This window comes from Nestor notabilis, unplaced genomic scaffold (genome assembly GCF_000696875.1).
Source record: "Nestor notabilis isolate BGI_N333 unplaced genomic scaffold, ASM69687v1 scaffold33502, whole genome shotgun sequence".
In the NCBI taxonomy this organism is placed as follows: domain Eukaryota; kingdom Metazoa; phylum Chordata; class Aves; order Psittaciformes; family Psittacidae; genus Nestor; species Nestor notabilis.
In genome coordinates, this window is record NW_009917564.1 from 1 (window position 1) to 19,573 (window position 19,573).

The following is a 19,573-nucleotide window of genomic DNA, read 5'->3' on the forward strand; positions in this document are numbered from 1 at the left end:
CCGCTCCTCAGCCCCCTGCACACCGGCCCCCGACCCGGAGCGGAGCCCCCGCCGGCCACCGGGCTGCTACACAGGGACAGGAACCCAACTACAGCCAGGTTAAACGTGCCAGACGTGGGCAGATAAGAGTACAGTGCCGGTACAGTGTGACGTACAACTGTACTTCGGTCCGCTTCTGCAGCTACTGAAGATTCACCGACGCATTTTTAGTGTTTTCCTCTGCCCATTGGCTTCTTCACTAGTCGACAATGAGGTCCTGCTTTAGAAGAAGCAAACACCCCTCACCCAAAACACTTAACAAACCAAAAATCCATCGCATGACCCAGCTTTTAAGACATTACTTTGCATGACTACTCCCTGATTTTACTTCCTTGTGTGCAGCTCAACCAAATAAAGAATGCTGAGTGATTACCAGGAAGATGAAAGAACTGCTTGCACGTCTAAATAAATAAATAAATGAAAAGAAAAAAGAAATCAAACTCCAAGATGGCAAAAGAGTACAAGTCCGTTTCCAGTTTGATCATTCTTCCTCCTCCTGTTATTCCCTCTTGGATACAGAAACACAGAGGCCAGACTCTTCCCCCAGCCTTCAGGGTCACCATGAACACACAGTGCCCGAGTGTGCTGTGACAGAGAGCATAGCACCTAAAATTGGTCGAGAATGGAAAACATGGCTTCCTCTAAGCCCGAACTGGAAATGCAAACCTACCAGCCCCATTTTAAACCTAATAAACACTCTGACGTTAAGAGCTATTACACCAGTATTTATTCCTGCACTCGAGGTTATAATCCGTATGTATAACATTGATCATAAACAGCTGCTGGACAATGCATTTGGTTTATGGAGAATATAAAAATACCAGTTGATCTACTCTCTTTTAACAAAGCTGCCCCTAGAAGGTCAGGTACACAAAACCACCTCCAAGTTTCATCAATAAACACAACTGTGTTCATATTTTAGAAACCAACTTAATGAATTCAGATAAACATCTATGTTGAATTTACAAAATTCTGCTATATCACAGTAAGGACTATGGTCTAAACAAAATTCCTGGGATGAGAATGATAAAAAAATAGGTTCTTTTTGGATTTCATGTAGAAACTTTAAGGGGAAAAAAAATAAAATATTTCTCTATACCCAGATAACATTCTAAATACCAATAAATAACCTCTTGGCACATAACATCAGCAATGTTGTTGGAGAGAAGTGGTTCTCACCAAGTACTGGTAAGTTACGGGTGGGCCTCCCTTTTCCATTACTTCACTTCCATTTGCACAAGCATTAATGACACTAATTTCACCCTTCCCCCTCAAAACACTCCTCCCCCTTCCAGATGGTACTCCAGTTCAATCCACTGGAAAACCAGTTCACAAACTTGCTATTTCAGTTAAAATGAACTGGGTGAGGATAAATCTAGTACTCTTGACACACCTCCTACTGAGCGACAAGCTCAGGAATGACTAAGTCTTGCTGAGTGTCAGCAAAGGGAGCCAGCGGAGCAGAGGGAGGAAACCCACAGTGGGATCACCAAGGGCCTGGTGGGGAGCAGCAGATCAGGAGTTCCACCAGCACAGCTCCAGGGAAAAGCAAGACATTCAGAGGGGCCACATGCTCTTGTAGTCGGTACGTGGCCAACCAACAATTGGCACAATTTTCCAGAAGAAATTTTCTCCTGTCCTCTACATAAGAGTTCTTATCAGCAGCCACCTGAAATGTTTAAAAAATAGGAGATGTATTGCAATAATCAGAACTGGTAAGGTTTAATCAGTGAGAAGTCTAACATTAAAGCACCTAGAAGTTTTAATCTGGAAGAACAACAGAAATGTAGCAAAAAGGTCTGGAATGTAAGAATCCTGCACCTCCAGCTTTTCACGCATAAAGAAAACAGAACAAGTGTTCGTTTGTTTTTCTATTTTATAAAGAAAACACACAAAAACCCTTAGGCCCAAGAGTTCACCTGCATTTCATATTTTAAAGTTTACAGTATAGAAGTCACATTGATGATGATAGTACTACCTGTCAGCAGAATCTCTCTCTTCACCAGCGCCAATAATATGCCTCTGCAACCAGCAACTATGCTTTTTCACTGATAACTGGTTCTGGCTATAGTTGCCAATAATGCACATACAGAACATTTAATGTCTGTACCAACTCAAGTTGTAAAGTTACTAGCCTAGTGACCATTTGTTGCTCTTTAGATGCAATGCCAGCATCCACTAGATTTTTATAGTGTATAGCATTATGTATAAGCCTGTTCCTATTGTATATGATTTCATACAGCATTGGAGATGTTTGAAATCTGTTCTTGAATGTTGCATGACCTAGGTAGTATTCCATTGCAGCACCCATAACAATAATACTCAACATACTGCTATTAACCTGTTGCGCAGTGTTTTAACATTTTTTTTTTTAAACTCTTGTTATATGTAATAAAATACCAGTAAAGACAAAAAAATTGCCCCTATAATGAGGCACATTTTGGCATCTGTGCTAAATGCTGCTACATGGGCAGGCAAGTGCAAGTCAAAATATGAAAAGGAGAAAGTCATCATCTAATCACATTCATAACTTTTTCATAGAAAAATATAAATATATTCCCTGAAATGTAGGACAAAGAAGAGCCAGCATCCATCATGAGTTCTAGTGCTATTACCATAAAAAAAAAAAAAAAAAAAAAAAAAAAAAAAAAAAAGGAAAAAAGAAAACAGAAAAAAAGGAAAAAAAAAAAGAAAAGGTGGGCTGGCTTTTCCTTTTAAGGTTACGTTTCACAATCTACATCATCTAAACCTCTGTCGTCATCGTCATCGTCACCATCATCATATCTCACAGTCCGTCTACCTCCATTCCGAGTTCTTATCTTAGAGCGCCGATTAGCTCTTCTGTATTTGGTGTAATCCAGATCTTCAGAGTCATTTTCTTGGTTAGGTTTCCAACGTTTCCTGCGCTGGGGTCTTCTGGAAGGCTTCAGTGAATTGGACTTGGTAATTTCTTTTCTAACCCCCTCCAATTTCCTTTTCCTCTTTCTTGTTTCTGTGGCATCACTGTAGATACTGTTATCAGTTCCAGAGTCTGAATCAGAAGAACAATTGAAACTGGCTTTTGAACTCCCTGCAGTCCCAGGTGCTTCTACATTTTCTGATGCTGAGCTTTTTTCATCTTTCTTCCCTCCTGTTTCAGATTCTGATGATTCTTTGAAGTCATCCAGTATTTTTGATCTTTTGAAGGAAGCTCTAGTTTTTTTATTGGATACTTGGATATTTCTAGTTTTGTGTTTAGCTAAGTTGGTATCTACCTCCTCTTCAGAGTTGCTCGTACAATGGTTGTTGGCTGAAGCTGACTGACTAGAACTTTTCCAGTTTCTCCCATTTTCCATCTTGTGGTTTGTGGAATTGTCCTCTGAAGAGTCGTATTCAAGATTTTTAAGAGCTACAGCACAGACAGTTTTGCGTGTCTGGTTGTAGTTACTATTCTGCTGAGTCACTTTTCTCTCTGCTTCAGATTCTGTTTTTTCATTCTCAGACTCACTAATGTATTTTCTTTTAGGAGCAGATGATTCAGGGCAGGAAAGTTTTTTTCTGCCAGAAAGCTGTTCTTTTTCATTTTCAGACTTTAAGCAACCATCTACCTCTGAGCTGCCGATCAGCTTCTTCCTCGATACTGTAGACACACTGCCATGAAGCTGCCTTCTGTTCTTTTTTACTGTGTAAATGCTTTCTGAGCTTGATAATTCCTCCTTTGTATCACTCATTATCTTAATCTTATTAGCTGCCAAAGTGGCACATCTGCGTGGATTCTTCTTCTTATTAGACAGCTTTATGTGCTTCTTGTAGTTAATGATACACGTCCTGCTCCTGAGCACTTTCGCACTTTGTCCAGACTCCTCAGATACTGATTCTGCAAAATAAGGATTTAAAAGATTTTAGTAACTTGCATTCCTGAAATAATTAGTTTACTGAGCACAACACTACCACCTCTAATAAAATACACAAAACTATTTCTTTCTTACTTCAGCTGTTTCATGCAATTTGCCTTAAGCCTTTCCTAAAAAGACAGTCAGCTGGTCCCAGGCCAACTGTATTTTTAACTTATTCTTAACTCTCATGATTACTCTTTTACTTTGAGTTAATGAAATGGTTTCAAAGTAACATTCTTTAGCATCAATCTAGTAATTAGCTTAGAAATTTCAAATTACCTAACTTCACAAATACTGTCATATTACTAATAATTCTGTCATTAAAAGCTGTATTTTTCTTGTTAGAATGAACTCTTAAAATTAATTATGACAAATTTTAGACCTTCTTATTCTAAAAAAAGAGATTATAATACTTAATGTAGAAACAAGCCCTGGATGGATTTCACAGTTGTTTCACATACACAGAGAACATTTAAATCCTTCAGTTCCTTAGTGACTTGCATTCTAGAAAGGCAATTTGGAAAGGTGGAAAAGACTGCCCAGCCTTAATATCGAGTGCTAACTTAATCCCCTTAGGCTATCTGAAGAAATTAATGCTTAAAACTTAAAGACACCATCTGAACTACTTCAAGAAAGGCAGCTAAAAAAAGAAGAAAAAAGAAGAAAGAATGTACACAATGTTTTTAGCCAGGTTTTCACAGATAGGTGCTTAAGTATTTATAGATGTGTGTTTTGATAAAAAAAAAAAATTATCATAATAAAGACATTATGTGTATTTTCAAAATTTCAGAATCTAATTCATAAGATTAAATGCAAGACTATATAATAAAGGAGTCCAGCCTTTCTGCAACACACTACTAGAATATTAAATCTATACTTTGTATACAGAATCTTAAAATAGGAGAAAATTTGTATAAAACTCATCTTTTTGTTTTTAATTAAAGATTTAATTAAAACTTAATAGAACTACACAATGAACATCCTAAACTGAATTCTCCAAAAGTACAAGCAGACTGCACAGGTAGGAAGAAGGAGGACTGAACAAACTCCACCACCCACAGAAACTGGGAGAACATTTAGAAGAAATGCAGCAAGACATGAAGGTCTTGTTTACCATCACGTTTACCATTGTGACAAGCTTCCCTGGAGCTCATGCCATCAAATTCTAAGCCTGGAAATCCATGTTGCAACTCTGGGTATGCATATCCAGCCATACCTCCAGTCAGGTAATCTGCAGAGTGTACTACCGTACACAAAGCATTTCCCATCCCCTACTGGCCAGCTACACAACGTTTTAGATCTACACAGAAGCATGCTATATACTGTATATCCATAATATATATTACATAAAATAGAGTATACATCATAGTACCATATATAGTATGTTTTATATAGTAAAGCATACTATAATTTACATGTAGTGTATATATATTGTATATATCAAAAAATAACCAAAGTTTCCATATAAAATGCTTACCTAGTTAATTGTATAGTAGATATGTAGTTATATAGAGTATATATTTATTTGAAAATGAATGTTATATAAATACATAAGTACACATTAATATACATCTATATGCATAAATTTAAATAGAAGCATGCATATACTCCATCAATACCTAACAATGAAAGCCAAGTGTTGCATCTGTTGACTGCTGAGGAGAAAAATGAGCCAGAAAGGGCATCTGCTAATTTAACAATAATTATGTGACCACCTGCAGTAATATCCCAAATTAGCTTAAAGATTAAGAAGCTGAAATGGAAAATAAGGACAAGGGGGAATGGCTTTAAACTGAAAAAGGGAAGATTTAGATAAGATATAAGGGAAAAAAATCTTCACTATGAGGGTGGTGAGGCGCTGGCACTGGTTGCCTAGAGAAGCTGTGGCTGCCCCATCCCTGGCCGTGTTCAAGGCCAGGTTTGCCAGGGCTTTGGGCAACCCGCCTTGCCTGTGGCAGGGGGATCATAACTAGATGATCTTTAAGGTGCATTCCAACCATAACCATTCTGTGATTCTATGATAAACACTGTCCAAATTTACCTATCATTTCCTATACAGGACAACTAACCTTTTAACAAAACATCAGGGGGGAGTAATTCACAATGTAAAGAAAACAAAATGCCTGAAAGTTACTTGCCTTTAAGGAACACCATACAGGACAATGGTATATTCCCCTTTCATGTGAAAGAAGTCTAAAACTCGGCCCAATGTCTTCAACCATCCTGGTTCTGGACATACTAGAAATTTACCATTAAAGTTTTTTTACTAAGTATACTGAGCCATCTTGGCAGGTGACTTTGCAATGAAACCCAAATGATGCAAGTATTCACTACTGTATTTCTTCCTTACTGACTTTTAAAGAGCATATTTCATGGTCTTGTAGAAATGTATTGGTACTTGAGCATGCTCCATATTTAAGTTTCCTTTATATGGGGTCTCTTCATTTGATTTAAGTGTTTTAAAAGGACACCAGAAAAATGACATTCTGCTCTGCACAGGAGTTTTGAAATATGAAGCACATTCAGGTAAGATTTTAAATTCTAGAAAGCTGTTAGATTTTCCTCATTGTTTTTAAGTTTTAGAAAGTGACTATGGCAACATAGTTCTGGCAAGTCTAGAGCTCAATAGCCAGTTACAGAAATCCTCAAAACAAGGAGCAGGCCAAAGAAAGAGAATGCAGTGCTCCTTTTGAGATCTTCCGATATCTTGAGCTGCATGCCATAGAACTCGTTCACAGCACCCTTTAGAATACTGCCTAGTTTTATGCCAACAACCTGAAAGCAACTGTTTCTGAAATTTAACTGTCACAACACACAGAGCAATCTTACTTCAGAACAGGTATGCAACATAGCTAAGCAAGTGCAAGTCAAACAGGGAAAGAACAATCATGATTTAACGACAGGGTGTTCATGGAGAAACATATTGCCTGAAATGTATTAGGATGGCCAGCACAAGAATTGTGCAAGAATTCTAAATACCACACAGCTACACCAGACAGTAATAGTTCTCTCCCTGTGCTGTGTTTGGTAACCTCTCAGTTCCAAACCTGTCTAGACTTTTAGACACTGTTGTCACCATCATATCTTACAGTTCTCCTTCCCTCATTAATAGTTATTTTAAAACAACAAGGAACACTATTACACTTGTGTAGTCCAAATCCTCCCAGTCATTATCCAGTCTTTAATCTTATGTTATCTCCTTCATCTAGTCAGTATCAAGAGTTAGATCTATTAACTTTTAAATTTTACCTTTTCTAATTATTTTTGTTTTTCCTTTTCTCTTTCTCTTTCTTGTTTTTGAAGAAGCTTCACAATAATTACTCTTATTGGAATCTGTCTCAGATTCTGTATCAGAAACGTGACTGAAGCTTGTGCAAGCTCCAGATTTTGAACTTCTTGCAATTCTAGTTGGCACCAAGCTCTCAGAGACGAAACTTCTCTTGTCTTCTGTTTCAGATTCTGCTGTGTCCTCTAAGTCACTCAAGACTTTTGCTTTTTTTAAAGGAGCAACAAGCTGCAGACCAGTTGCTGTTCTGCCATTCCATCTATCCAACTCAGAATCCACTTCATCCTCAGAGTTGCTCACTGCAGGCTTATTATGTGCAGATGTTGATGGGTCAGAAACTTTCTGACTGCTCTCATCCTCTGAATTATGGCTTTTAGAGTCATCCTCCGAAAAGTCTAGGGTGGGACTTTTCATTCTGGGAGATACAGAATGGACTGTCCCACGTAATTGTTTATGACCATTGCTTTGCCAGTTTTTCTGCTTCACCTGTACGTCTGTCTCAGAATCTGAAGTTCCATTATCAGATTCACTAACAAGTCTTCTTCGTGGAGCTGATGAACCAGGTTGAGAAAGACCTTTCCTCTTAGTAAGCTGCTCTTCTATTTCTTTTTCACTTTCAGACTTTAGGCCTACATCATCCTCAGACCCCTCCAGTAACATTCGCCTGGCTGCAGCTGAGGCATTTCGGTGAGGCAGTTTTCTGTTTTTGCACCCAATGCCGATACTTTCTGAGCTTGAAACCTCTTCCTCCACATCACTCATTAGCCTTAACTTATTAGCAGCCACAGCAGCACTTCTACGTGGAGTTTTTCTGTGTCTACTGTGTCTACCAGTACTATTACTGAGTGACTCGGAATTCACCACTGAAGTATTTTCAGAGTCACTTCCATATAACCTTTTCCTGACAGTTTTCCTTGTATTCCCATTCTCCTGAAGAAGTGTTCCTGTAAAGAAAAGGAAATATTAATATATCATAAATATAAAAATAGCATCTTCTTAAGTCTTGTCAAATCTGGAACAGGTTCAACCCACACACATGACAAATGCAAAACACTCCTGGTAATAGTTACATGCTTTTGTTGTCTGCCAAGAGAAATTATTTAGCTATGTCATAAATTTCAGATTAATTCTAGTTTTGTGAAAATTACAGCTTCTTTACAAATTATTGCTTTTACTTCAATTAAGATATAGAACGTTGTGAGACATTCCCTTTCACCAGGCTCTTGCTTTCTACTCTCCTCAAGTACTGATAAAAATGTAACTTTTTAAAAGTTGAGTGTAGTATTTTGAGAGCTTCAGAACTACCAACAATCAAATAGTATCTTACATATACAACAATTTAAAAAATACTGATTACATTTAGTTACATATATATACACTCTCATGTTACTTGCCATTCATAAGGAAATTACTCAGGTCTTACCTGTTTGTTTTCTCTGAGCAGCTTGATTTCTAGTTATTCTACAATTGCCGTTCTTTCTTCTACATACACCATTGTGTAGAGGAGGCGACGCAAGAGCTGCAGAGCTTTCTTTGCTGTCTTCTGAGCTACTTGTAGAGGATGAAGAGGAAGTAGATGAAGAAGCCAAAGAACCTTCTATTTCACTTTCTGTTAGAAATAAAATAATTGTCAATTAGAATGCTATACATATGGTTAGCTTGCAGTTAAGAGCTACATTTTGCTGACCCAGGAACTCTTCAAAATTGCCTCATGATATTATCTTACAATACACTATCAGGCCTTAATGTCTTACATGTCTGCAACTGATAGCTCTACAAAATATACCGCTCCATATTTATAGTGTCCAGTGATAGGTGGCTTCTTTAACCTGTATATAAGTTTGAAGTAAAATAACTCAGCTGTTTCAAATAACAGAATTGAGAAAAACATGTTAAAAAGCAACAACAAAAAAAAATCTGACAGATCACAGGACTAATGTTTCTTGCTGATTTTTTGTCAAGCTGAGGTGTAGGGGAAGAAAGGAGAAGACAGGCAGGCTTTTATGTCTTGTGGAACTTCTGTCATTTGCCAACTTTGGATGACAATTTTTATGTAACATACACTGGTGTATAACCTGTACTTCATATAGTACCATTTATCAAATACACTACACCTTCCTCTACATCCATTCACTACAACCACCTTCCTAGAACAGCTGCTTGAAATGAAAAAATTCTATTATTCTATTTGATGAAACTTGAAACCATCAAGTAACCATATGGTTAGCAGATCAACTTTTTCTTATCAATCTTACTCAATTCAACTTTGCTGTGAATCCCATATAAAAGCTGAAAACAAATCAAATAAAAAACGCCACCAAAAAACTGAAACCAAACACAACCATCCACTTGACTGCAAAACGGATATACAACCAAGACAGCTCTGCCTCCAAGAAGCAAACTATCCTACTGACAGATTTCCAATTAGGTGCAAGGTTTTCTAATAGAAGGTATGTAAGCTTACTGCATTCTATGGGATTTTAAAGTACAAATTTCTATGTTTAGTACACAGATCTTCTTATAACATTCAATAACACAGCAAGTGTCCACAATTCATTAAAATACACAAAATTCCATATTACACAACAACCATTGCATAGGAACCTTGTCTAAAAAATTTCATGTTACAAATGCAAACCTCACAACAATTTAGAATGCAACTGCAAGTTATGGAAATTATAAAGGAAAGGAAACATTAATAGACAATTCATTGGTAAGACCAAGTTGAAAATCCTCATCTGAAACAGATGCCGTTTCTGACCTGATGATAATGCAGAACAATTTGTTAATGTCGTGGATCTAGCTTTTCCATTCCTTTCAAAGGATGCTATGCATGCAGAATCAGAGGATTCACCAGAGGAACTATGGTTGTAATTGCCAGCATTTGTTTTATGGCTTGCAACACAGGCGGCTCTGCTTGAGGTAGGTTGAGTAAAAGAATCTTCCTGTTCAGATTCAATTTTTGCCTGAGACTTTAATGGTTTCTGCTTCAGATTTCTAATGAAAGGGGAAAGAAGTAAAAACAACACAGGTTGTTAAACTATGAGAAATAATGACAATTATATACCTCTGAAGCTTAACTAACTGTAAGCCATATGATTTTAGATTTATGGAAGGGTAGTTACATTTGTGAGCTAACATGATGTTTGACAATTTTAACTTCAATGAGGATATGCTTTCAGTACTTTAATAGTCTACACTCCTTGTGCTGTTATGTGAAAGAAGACATTCTTTCTCTGCTCTGAGAAACGAAGGAGTTAATACTGACTGCCTTCTAAACCTCAATGTCCTTTTATTGTTTACCAGGAAATCGTAACAGCAGCCTCAATTTCTCTTGAATTCTCAGTCTCATTAATTGCATGTAAGCCTCAAAATAAGCGCCATGCATACAAACATTCTTCCACAATAAACTGAGTTCCAAAGACACAAAGAAGGTGTATCTTTAAAGAAAATTTACTGTCTAAAATAGTGTTTGTAGAGCAACTCACTGATTCGATTCTTCCTTACTGTACATGTTGGAGTGCAAAATGCAGTTCTGGAAAATCACTTCTTTTCACATGCAGAAGTACTGCTTTGTCAGTTGCTCCCTTATGGTCACAGGTTTTCAGATATTCACCTAAGTTCACAAGTTATATATGCTCTTTTTGCTATACAAGCACTCTCACAAATAGGCCCACACCTCAGTCCTGCTTAGCACCACTGACTTGTAAACAAGTGTTGTTTCAAAGGAAAATTTCTTTCTATCCTGATGTGTGTATGTTTATTTCTCTGGGAAGAAGCGGGAACCCATGGAATACTCCCAGGAAAGCTTAAAGCTCGTTGCCAGGTATGCCTGTAGCATAAACCAACATTTATGGGTACGTTTGAAAATAACCCACTGAAATTTTAAGATTAGAAAGCCAAACATGGCAAAGAAATATATTATTATTTATTCCACACACACCCCACCCCTTCAACTCTTATTTCTGTCCTTTCACTGCCACAGAAGAAAGGCTGGACAGTATCAGAAAGTCCAGTTTCAACAGTTTACAGTATTTAGCTTTCATCCCATGTGCAAATTAAGAATACAGAGTTAATCATGTCAACTACTAGTTGTGGTTGAAAGACTGTTTTCCTTCAAAAAAGAAAAGGCATTCTCTACCTACCAACAGAATGCTACAATAAGTACAAATTTCTATGAATTCCACAGAACTTTCTTCTACGCATGATAAAACACAGTGTAGGCAGCTTTGCAATTTTTGTAACCTATACAGCAAGTTCGTTTCATTCCTCATTATTTCAGTCAAATTAAAATACTGATTTCCTGACTGAAATATTTACAAAAAACCCCAACCAACCAACCAACACCAAGAAAATACACCGCAAAAAAAAAAAAGCCAAAAGCAAGAAACCAAATCCTTTCTACTCTTCAGTCCCTTCTGTTCTTCGTCATTTCTATACTACAAAAAGAGAAGTATGCAACTGCAAGAGGAGTTATAAAAAGTCTCACTGGAGATGTGAGCTAACCATTTAATAAACCATTATTATTTTCTTCATAGACTAAATGTGACAGTCAGTATGAATATTAATCAGCTATGATGTATCTCTACATCTTCATAATTTGGTTACCTGAGCATCTTGGTAGGATGCTGCACTGAGCTTTGATTATGCAATCGTCTAGTATACCTCTGGTTTCTTCGTAGCTTTTCATTCTGTTTCTGACCATTTTTGAAATCTGAAACAATTCTTCTTATTTTCTCTTCAAATAGTGCTGACAATCTCAAGGTCATACTATAAATCTAGATAAGAAAGTGGCTTATATTAAATCCAGAACCTTTCAAAGAACAACACTTCTAAAATTAAAAACTGTACAGAAAAGAAATAAAGCATGGCACATTATCCCATGTGATACTAGATAAACAAGAAATGAACATATCTAATATTTTTATCATACTTCCCTCACCATCTATTCAACCAGCAGCTTTATCAAAAATACTGATACACAGACTAATTCCAAAATAATTTAATTAAGTGTAACCCCCCAATATTAACAGCTACCTTTGATTTTTTGTTTGGAGTATAAGATTTTGCATTACTGAATATTAGTCTTATATCTTTGCACAGTTCCATTGGAGTGTCATAATTTCCAGCTTCCAGAGTTTCTTTCACTGTACCAAAGTCCATTGGAGTGTCTATAATATGCCTGTAATCCTAGATAAAACATACCAAAAAAAAGATTCAAGAAGGTACAACGGAAAAATAACACTTTCAAATTTTATCTCTATAATTTAAGAGTAAGTAGAATGACCACAGATTATCTTAAACATAAACTTCTGTTTCCAGAAGCAACGCTTTTGCTGACTAGGTGATTTAAAGTCTCCACTACATTATCTCAAATAAACTCTTGCTCATTTACAAGGTAATCTTCAGAATTCCCAAAGGCTCATGAGTTGATACAATATCACATGGTTGCACATGCTGATTTCCAGTTTCAACTACCCTGAGTTTCTTCAATAAAAACTACCCAGTAACAATAAAAAAGTTTTGATTGTTATTTAATCAAAATAACAATGTTGTTTTTATTGTTAATCAAAATGAGAAATCAGACTGCTGTAAGTTGTCATATAATCCTCTCCTTGATGCATTTTACTATGAGAAAAACTGATCTAGTTTAAAAAACAAAACAAAAATCCCCCAGACCAACAAAACAAAAACCCAGAGCAAATCAAAACACCCTTCTCTCCTGTTAATCAAATCAAAACACCCTTCTCTCCTGTTAATGAGTTTTAGAGATCCTCAAGATGTTTTTAAAACCTGAAGTAAGACCCAAACTCAAGATTTGAAGTCCATAAGAGAACAGTTGCATGCTTGTTAAGTTTTTTTCCTTGAAAGCTTTTTGATTTTTAGAAAAAAAGAGACCGAAAACTAACAAGAATACCATGAACACCTAAGAGAAAGAGAAGGAATAAATCAAGTTCACAGCTCAGGCTCAGTAAACAGGTTTTGTAGATAGTTCCTCAAGAAACTACTTTTAATTAAGAACATACAGCTTAATCTAAAATCCTTTATTTCCCTATAATGGACAGTAAGAAAGCAAGCAAAAAAAAAAAGAAGAAAAAAGATTGAGAGTGGTTTCAAACCATATATAAAGTACTATGATATTTGTAGACACCACCACTGCTCTACAGTGTGCTCTTTTGTGTTCTGTGTCAACATTTTGATGGATGCTATCTTGATGCAGTAGAGTACACAGCTCTTAGTTCTAAGCACAGAGCAGAGGAAATTTCTTTCAGTGGTTTGGGACTAAAGCCATGAAGAGAACAAATAGCTCCAAGAGCAATATGGAGATCTTATGGTATCAAATGTTAGGAGGAACCCCTGCCTCCTCCTCTAAAAAACCCCAAATAATATTTCTATCTTACAAGGTTAATAGGAACAACTTACAGGATATTGATCCAAATCAACTGGCTGTCTGAAAGGTTCAGAATCTTCACACTGAAAAATTAAATTCACCAGCTCCATACACTGCTTCTTCCAACAGGTTTCATCATAGCCAGTTTTCACGCTTTTTCCTTTTTTAAAGCCCCGGCCCTGGAATAAAAAATGTCAAAAGAAAACATTACTGAGATATAGCAAGAAAAACTAAACCTGATGATCTCCCTGGGATTATTTCTGTAGCAGAAAAATGCACTTCCAATCATATTGGTTTATAACAAAAAGGGCGTTACTAGAAGATTTTTTTTTCCTACTATTAATAAACTCTGACAAATTACACAATTTTCTTTCACTATCTTTCAAGGTATTGTTTTTTAGTACTATGTCACAAAAAATATACCTTCTAATACCAATTTATTCTCAAAAGATTGGAGTAATATCCATCACTCAATATTTTTTTCCAAGCATCTCAGCTGAATAATGCTTTTATTTCAGTACGACATAGGTAAGTGAAAACTGTTACACTAAACAGCACTGGCCTCAAACTTGTAAGAAAGATTTTTCTATACAACTATACAGAACAAGTGTAGAAGCATTAGCACAGCAAACACCTATTTAAGCAAAGCTTGTAATTCCTTAACATCAGAAAAATTCTGTTCTATGATTGTTATAAACCCAAGCATCATTCCCGCAGAATTTCAGTACAGTCCCATTAACCAGTTTTTCCTGCCAGATCCGATTTGGGTATATATGGTGAAGATTAGCCAACTCACTTTCCTTCTTCTGTATGATGTTCTTGGAAGACATTTTTCATCATCCTGCACAAAGTAAAATCAATCATCTTAAAAATTATGTATGGAAAAACAGCTAATGGTGCTCAAAGTGTCATTAGGTTTGATAGTGTGGTAAAAATACATTTTTACTCTAATTTCTATCAATAAGACAGAAGATGAGCATATTAAAAAAATACAACACAGCATTTGAAAGACTTGGAAAGCAAGATCCTAGATACCACCACTGAAGATTCCTGACTCCAACTCTTATCCTTTATACAAAGGGAAAACCACTGCCAGAAATTGCAGTGAGAAGATACCCATCAGCTTTGGGCCTCAATGACTAAAGATTATCAGTAATTCAACTCACTGGTAATAGATGTCATGAAACTTTCTGATTTTTCTTTGTCCCGAGTTTAGGAAACGATGTCTTGTGATCAAGTTACTTTTGGTAAAAATAAAAACCTTACAACATGGAAGTACAAAGGTGATGCTGTAGTAGCAAGATAAAGAACTAAAATGACTCAGTATAATTTCTTCCCTACATATTAACCCGCAAGAGAGAACAACTACTTTGCAACTTTATGAAGTCTTGTTAGTAAATGCCAAATTAGAAATCAAAATGTGAAAAAGACATCATCTTGAGCAGCTTTGGGTACACTATTAATAAGCATACAGCACTGCAGATAACATTCATTGTGTAACAGTGCTGCATATTTACCTTTACGAGATTCAAGATATATGCATGTTATTAAATTATCAATGAGACATGGAAATCTGAAGCATGATTCATATCGTAGTATACAGAGAAATTGAGAGCCAGAGCACCACTGCAATAGTTACACAACTTTTCAGCTTTTAGCATTTCGAACTATATGAATGACAGTTTTTACTTTAAACAGATGCATATAATTAAAACCACAATGAAAAACAGCTATTTATGTAGTCTTTGAAATATTTATATCATGTTACTGCACATTAATATGCTTCAAAAATACAGTGCCACTCACAAAACACAATTGTTTTAGTTGATAGCACAGTCACAGTACAAAATACTTAACTTCTTAATATTGACAACTCAAAATAACTTAAATAATCATCTCCTCACATCATTCCCCACATTCATAATAAAATTCACATTTAACTATGTAAATGGATAAATACACACAAACATCTCTACAAAAATAACAATTTTACCAAAAATATTTGAAGGCTAGTGGCATTTTCTTACCACCATACATTACTGGAATTATCCACAAAAAAGCTTACCAGATCAGCATCAAGACCATCTTGTTCATCATCTGTTGTGCTACATAGTTCAAAAATGTTTGTACAGTCCTGATCACTGTAATGCAATTAAATCTCTGTTACTGGAATAGCAAAAAAATAGTTGTCATTTCCTAAATTAAACCCAGACAGAACCAAAAGATATACTTCTACTAGAAGACAGTAACTCAGAATTAAATGAAAAACAAAACTCAAGATGATTATAATGTCACATCTGAAAAACTGCTATACTGTGCATCTCAGAAGTAGCGAGGGAGAAGGGTGAAATTAGCATTAGGGATTTGAAAGGGGCCCTCACATCTGATCTACCTGCAGGAAGACTGCCTACACTAACTTCTTTCAAAATAATCCTCTTGACTGAACTGAGTCAGACAAGCTACCACGACTTCTACACATGTGCTAGACAGCACAGAACTTACTTGATGGGTTGAGCTACTTTCATGTCAAGTGACATTTTGATACTATAAATACGAGTGAATGCTACTAAGGGAAAAAGTTAAAATGTCTCTATGCTGAACATTTAAGCATTTCCCTGGTTGAGATAATAGTTAGAATTCTCCACTTGTCCTGCAGTGCACCGAAAAATACTGAGAAAACAAAAGAAGCAGTATTCATAACAAAGTGATGTTGAGATGCTCTCCCACCATTTCCAAGCACACATATTCAAGCAATAAATAGATTAAAATGCCACTTACTTGATAAACTTTAAGAGCTGGGTAGTGATCTTTTTTGCAGCTCTAGCAATAGCACTTCCAGGTTCATTGAAGGTCCTAGCATTGCTTTCAATATATCTTACTTCCCAAACCAATGCAGAGATTCGCCTTAAAATTAAAAAACATTGCACCGTTAATACTAAGCTGAAAAGCTTAAAACCTGCAAAAATTATATCGTAGCCATTTTCTGTCCATATTAAGATAGATGTCTTTTGTTTTAAATCCCATTAGACCAGTAGAAAATGCTACAAAATGAAGTTTTAACTTGATAGAAATGAGCTAGTACAACTGCATAATTTCATGTATAGCATTCATTTTTCCAATTCCTTGTAATTTTGAAGCAGAGATACCCCAAGTTTGCAGCTCTTTGCCTACAGAACTTCAAGCTACTTCCCAAGACATTATTTCAGCCTTATGTAGGAGGAAAACAACTACTAACGACTCTTTACTGTATTTAGACAAACTGAATGCAAGTCCAGATGAAGAACACCCTTAAATTGTTTTAGAACTATACCCAGCACATTCAGCAAACCAGAACTCCATCATCACTGCACTTCAGTTTCTTCCCTCTTTCTCTACCGTGTTTGTCAGTTAAAACACTGGTGTTAATACATAACATTTCTTCTCTGTGTTTAAGCCTATTTCTGAAAGTAATAAGCGCTTAAGAGCTTAACCCTCTTCAAGTTCAAAGCAACTGAAGCACAGCACTTCAAAATCTGATTTAAGCCTTCAGCACTGACATAACTTTATTTCAAAAGAAAGTGTCAGGGTTTATTGTAACTCTGAAAACACTGCCAGTGTAGGCTGAAATCAATTTCCTTAGGAACTAAGAACATTATTCATTAAAATTGAATACATTATCCATCAAAACTACGCATTAAAAATGAACACAATGTTGCAGTTATATCAGTCATCAGAGCCCTGCTACAAAGCACCAATAATGCTGAATTCAGATACTGGACTACTGGTTTTCAGAACATTTGTAAAAATAATAATTGCTTTTACTAACAAAGGTTAGATCTTCCCACAACAGAAACTGAAGGCCACATTTGCCCTCATTTCGACTGCTAGTACTGACCTGTAAAACCTGTTAGCCAGTCTTGTCCGAATGGTGTTCAGGTCTGTTGGATAAGCAATCACGGTACAGTACTTGGGATATGTACACAGGTCAACTGGACCAGCAAAAGCTGCCGAAATGTCTGTTAAGAAACAGCAAGATTAATTTAACTATTTCAAGGCTTGCATGCCTATGACAAGCAAGCCACGTGTTCAACTGCTTCTTGATAAAACCAATGATGTATAAGAGTATAAAAATCTCAGTACAGACAGAAAGAACTGTACATAATGTATGAACATTTCTCGTACTTTATCATAGAGAATTTATAAAGGGTGCCATGGATATTCTAGGGACCTGTTTACAAATGTAATATTAGCAGAAAACTACATAAATTTTAGAGGACATGCTCACCAAGAGTCATAAGCTGATCAATACCACTGATAATCCGTTCACATGCTTCATCACGAGATCTCATCCCCCACTCCCCTTCTTGGGGTTTGTATAGTAGCTTCTCCACCTCTTCAAATGTCACTGAAACACTAGCTCCTAATTCTTCAGGCTGATCGACTGAAGAGTGATAGCAAATAGCAGAGAGTAAGGAGTGAGAACACAAAACAACAAGATAAATTAAGCACTTGCATTTATTAAATACTCCCACCTTCAAAACTGACAAAAAAATTGCCTTAAAGAGGAGTTTGAAGCTAAGACTAAGGGGAAAAGAAGTACACAAAATGCATATAATAGCAAAAATATCCTTTATTCACCTTTTCTGCAGTTCTGTATTTCCAGAAGTCCCTTTCTTCTCTTTATCTAAGCACTAGACTTAAAAGAGGACTTCAACTCAGAAGAGCTGTTTACATGGTGGTTTTTTCAAATGCATACCCTAACTTTCACAGGATTGTAGCGTAATAAGTTAATTTGTGCCCCTAACCTTTAACCATGTGCGAGGCAGGCAATATACTTTGTGACATTCTTCCTGATACTAACAACAGTGATCTTTTGGGCATTTAATAAAATATTTGTTTTGAACATGCCAGATTAATCATTTCAAGGCAGTAAGAACTAGTAGAAATATCAAGCTGTAATGTATGGTTCTGTGGAAAGAGTCCACTTTCAAAGACTAATGCAATCTGGCCAATGCAGAATGATTGAGTAGATAGTGTGTTATCCCTGGTCATCTTTCCTTCTTCGCAGATTGTTTTAGTACATCTTCAGTTTCAGCATTTTCATTGTTTTTGAAAAGCTAAGTTCCTCATTTCATTTGAGCACCCGAAGAGGAACAAACATTTGAAGTATCCTATCACATACTGTGGGTAGGCAACAGCATTTCTTTGTACTGATTAGGACAACTGGAATTAGCAGATAAGTTCTTTTTATTAGCAGATAAATCCAACAGTAAAAAGCATGCAGGCTAACAGTAAGAACTTCCATTAGCATCTGAGAGTCTGTCCATTAAAAATGAAAGCAAGAAAGAAGATAGAGGAGTCCTTTTCAGTGTTACAATGACTGTAATCCATGAATGTGTTACATACAAATTCTAAAATACATTTCAGCTACAACTACTGCAGCAAAAAAAAAAAAAAAAACAAAAAAACAACAAAAAACCACCACCCCAAAAAAAACCCACAGAAAAAACAACACCAAACCAAAAAACACCCCAAGCTTTAGTGGGGAATCTTCTAAGTTTATGAAAAGGACTATTTTTTCCTTCAGCTGAATAGGGTTAGTCTTAATAACCCCTGTTCATTATTGCATTGACGGAGGCCTAAGTATTTGTTATCCACTGAAACAGTATTAGCGATGAAGCAGTTCTTCAAGAAACAGATGGATAAAACACAAAAAGGTGCTAGGAAAAGCCGAAGGGGCAGAGGTGACTCACTTAGATGATCCTTCTAACTCATCTTCGAGCTAAAACAAATTCTGCAACCAAACTTCCTGAAGACAACACTAAGAGAAAGCAGCAAGTAATGCTTCTACACTTACATAGGGTTGTGTCAAGAAGAACTCAACATGGTATCTGGTACTCCATTGCATAAGCGCTCAAGAGGGATTTTCTCCTGCAGGAGTAACAACTAAAGCAGAATGACAGACTAAAACAAACAAGACTCTGCCCTTCCCAAGCAGCACAA

At 36.3% G+C, this 19,573-nt stretch overlaps 1 protein-coding gene across 1 annotated transcript in view; it reads right to left on the reverse strand.

Moving 5' to 3' along the window:
- Positions 1-2,759: 2,759 nt before the first annotated feature.
- BRWD1 (bromodomain and WD repeat domain containing 1) overlaps positions 2,760-19,573 on the reverse strand; it is a 54,692-nt gene continuing 37,878 nt past the window's right edge. The window contains exons 29-40 of the mRNA XM_010009299.1: positions 17,856-18,011; positions 17,466-17,586; positions 16,370-16,495; positions 15,657-15,732; positions 14,388-14,432; positions 13,624-13,770; positions 12,238-12,390; positions 11,809-11,978; positions 9,962-10,197; positions 8,624-8,809; positions 7,164-8,144; positions 2,760-3,895 (exon numbers count right to left, since the gene is read on the reverse strand). Coding sequence (XP_010007601.1) covers positions 2,760-3,895; positions 7,164-8,144; positions 8,624-8,809; positions 9,962-10,197; positions 11,809-11,978; positions 12,238-12,390; positions 13,624-13,770; positions 14,388-14,432; positions 15,657-15,732; positions 16,370-16,495; positions 17,466-17,586; positions 17,856-18,011 — 3,533 coding nt within the window. The remainder of the gene's footprint in view (positions 3,896-7,163; positions 8,145-8,623; positions 8,810-9,961; positions 10,198-11,808; positions 11,979-12,237; positions 12,391-13,623; positions 13,771-14,387; positions 14,433-15,656; positions 15,733-16,369; positions 16,496-17,465; positions 17,587-17,855; positions 18,012-19,573) is intronic.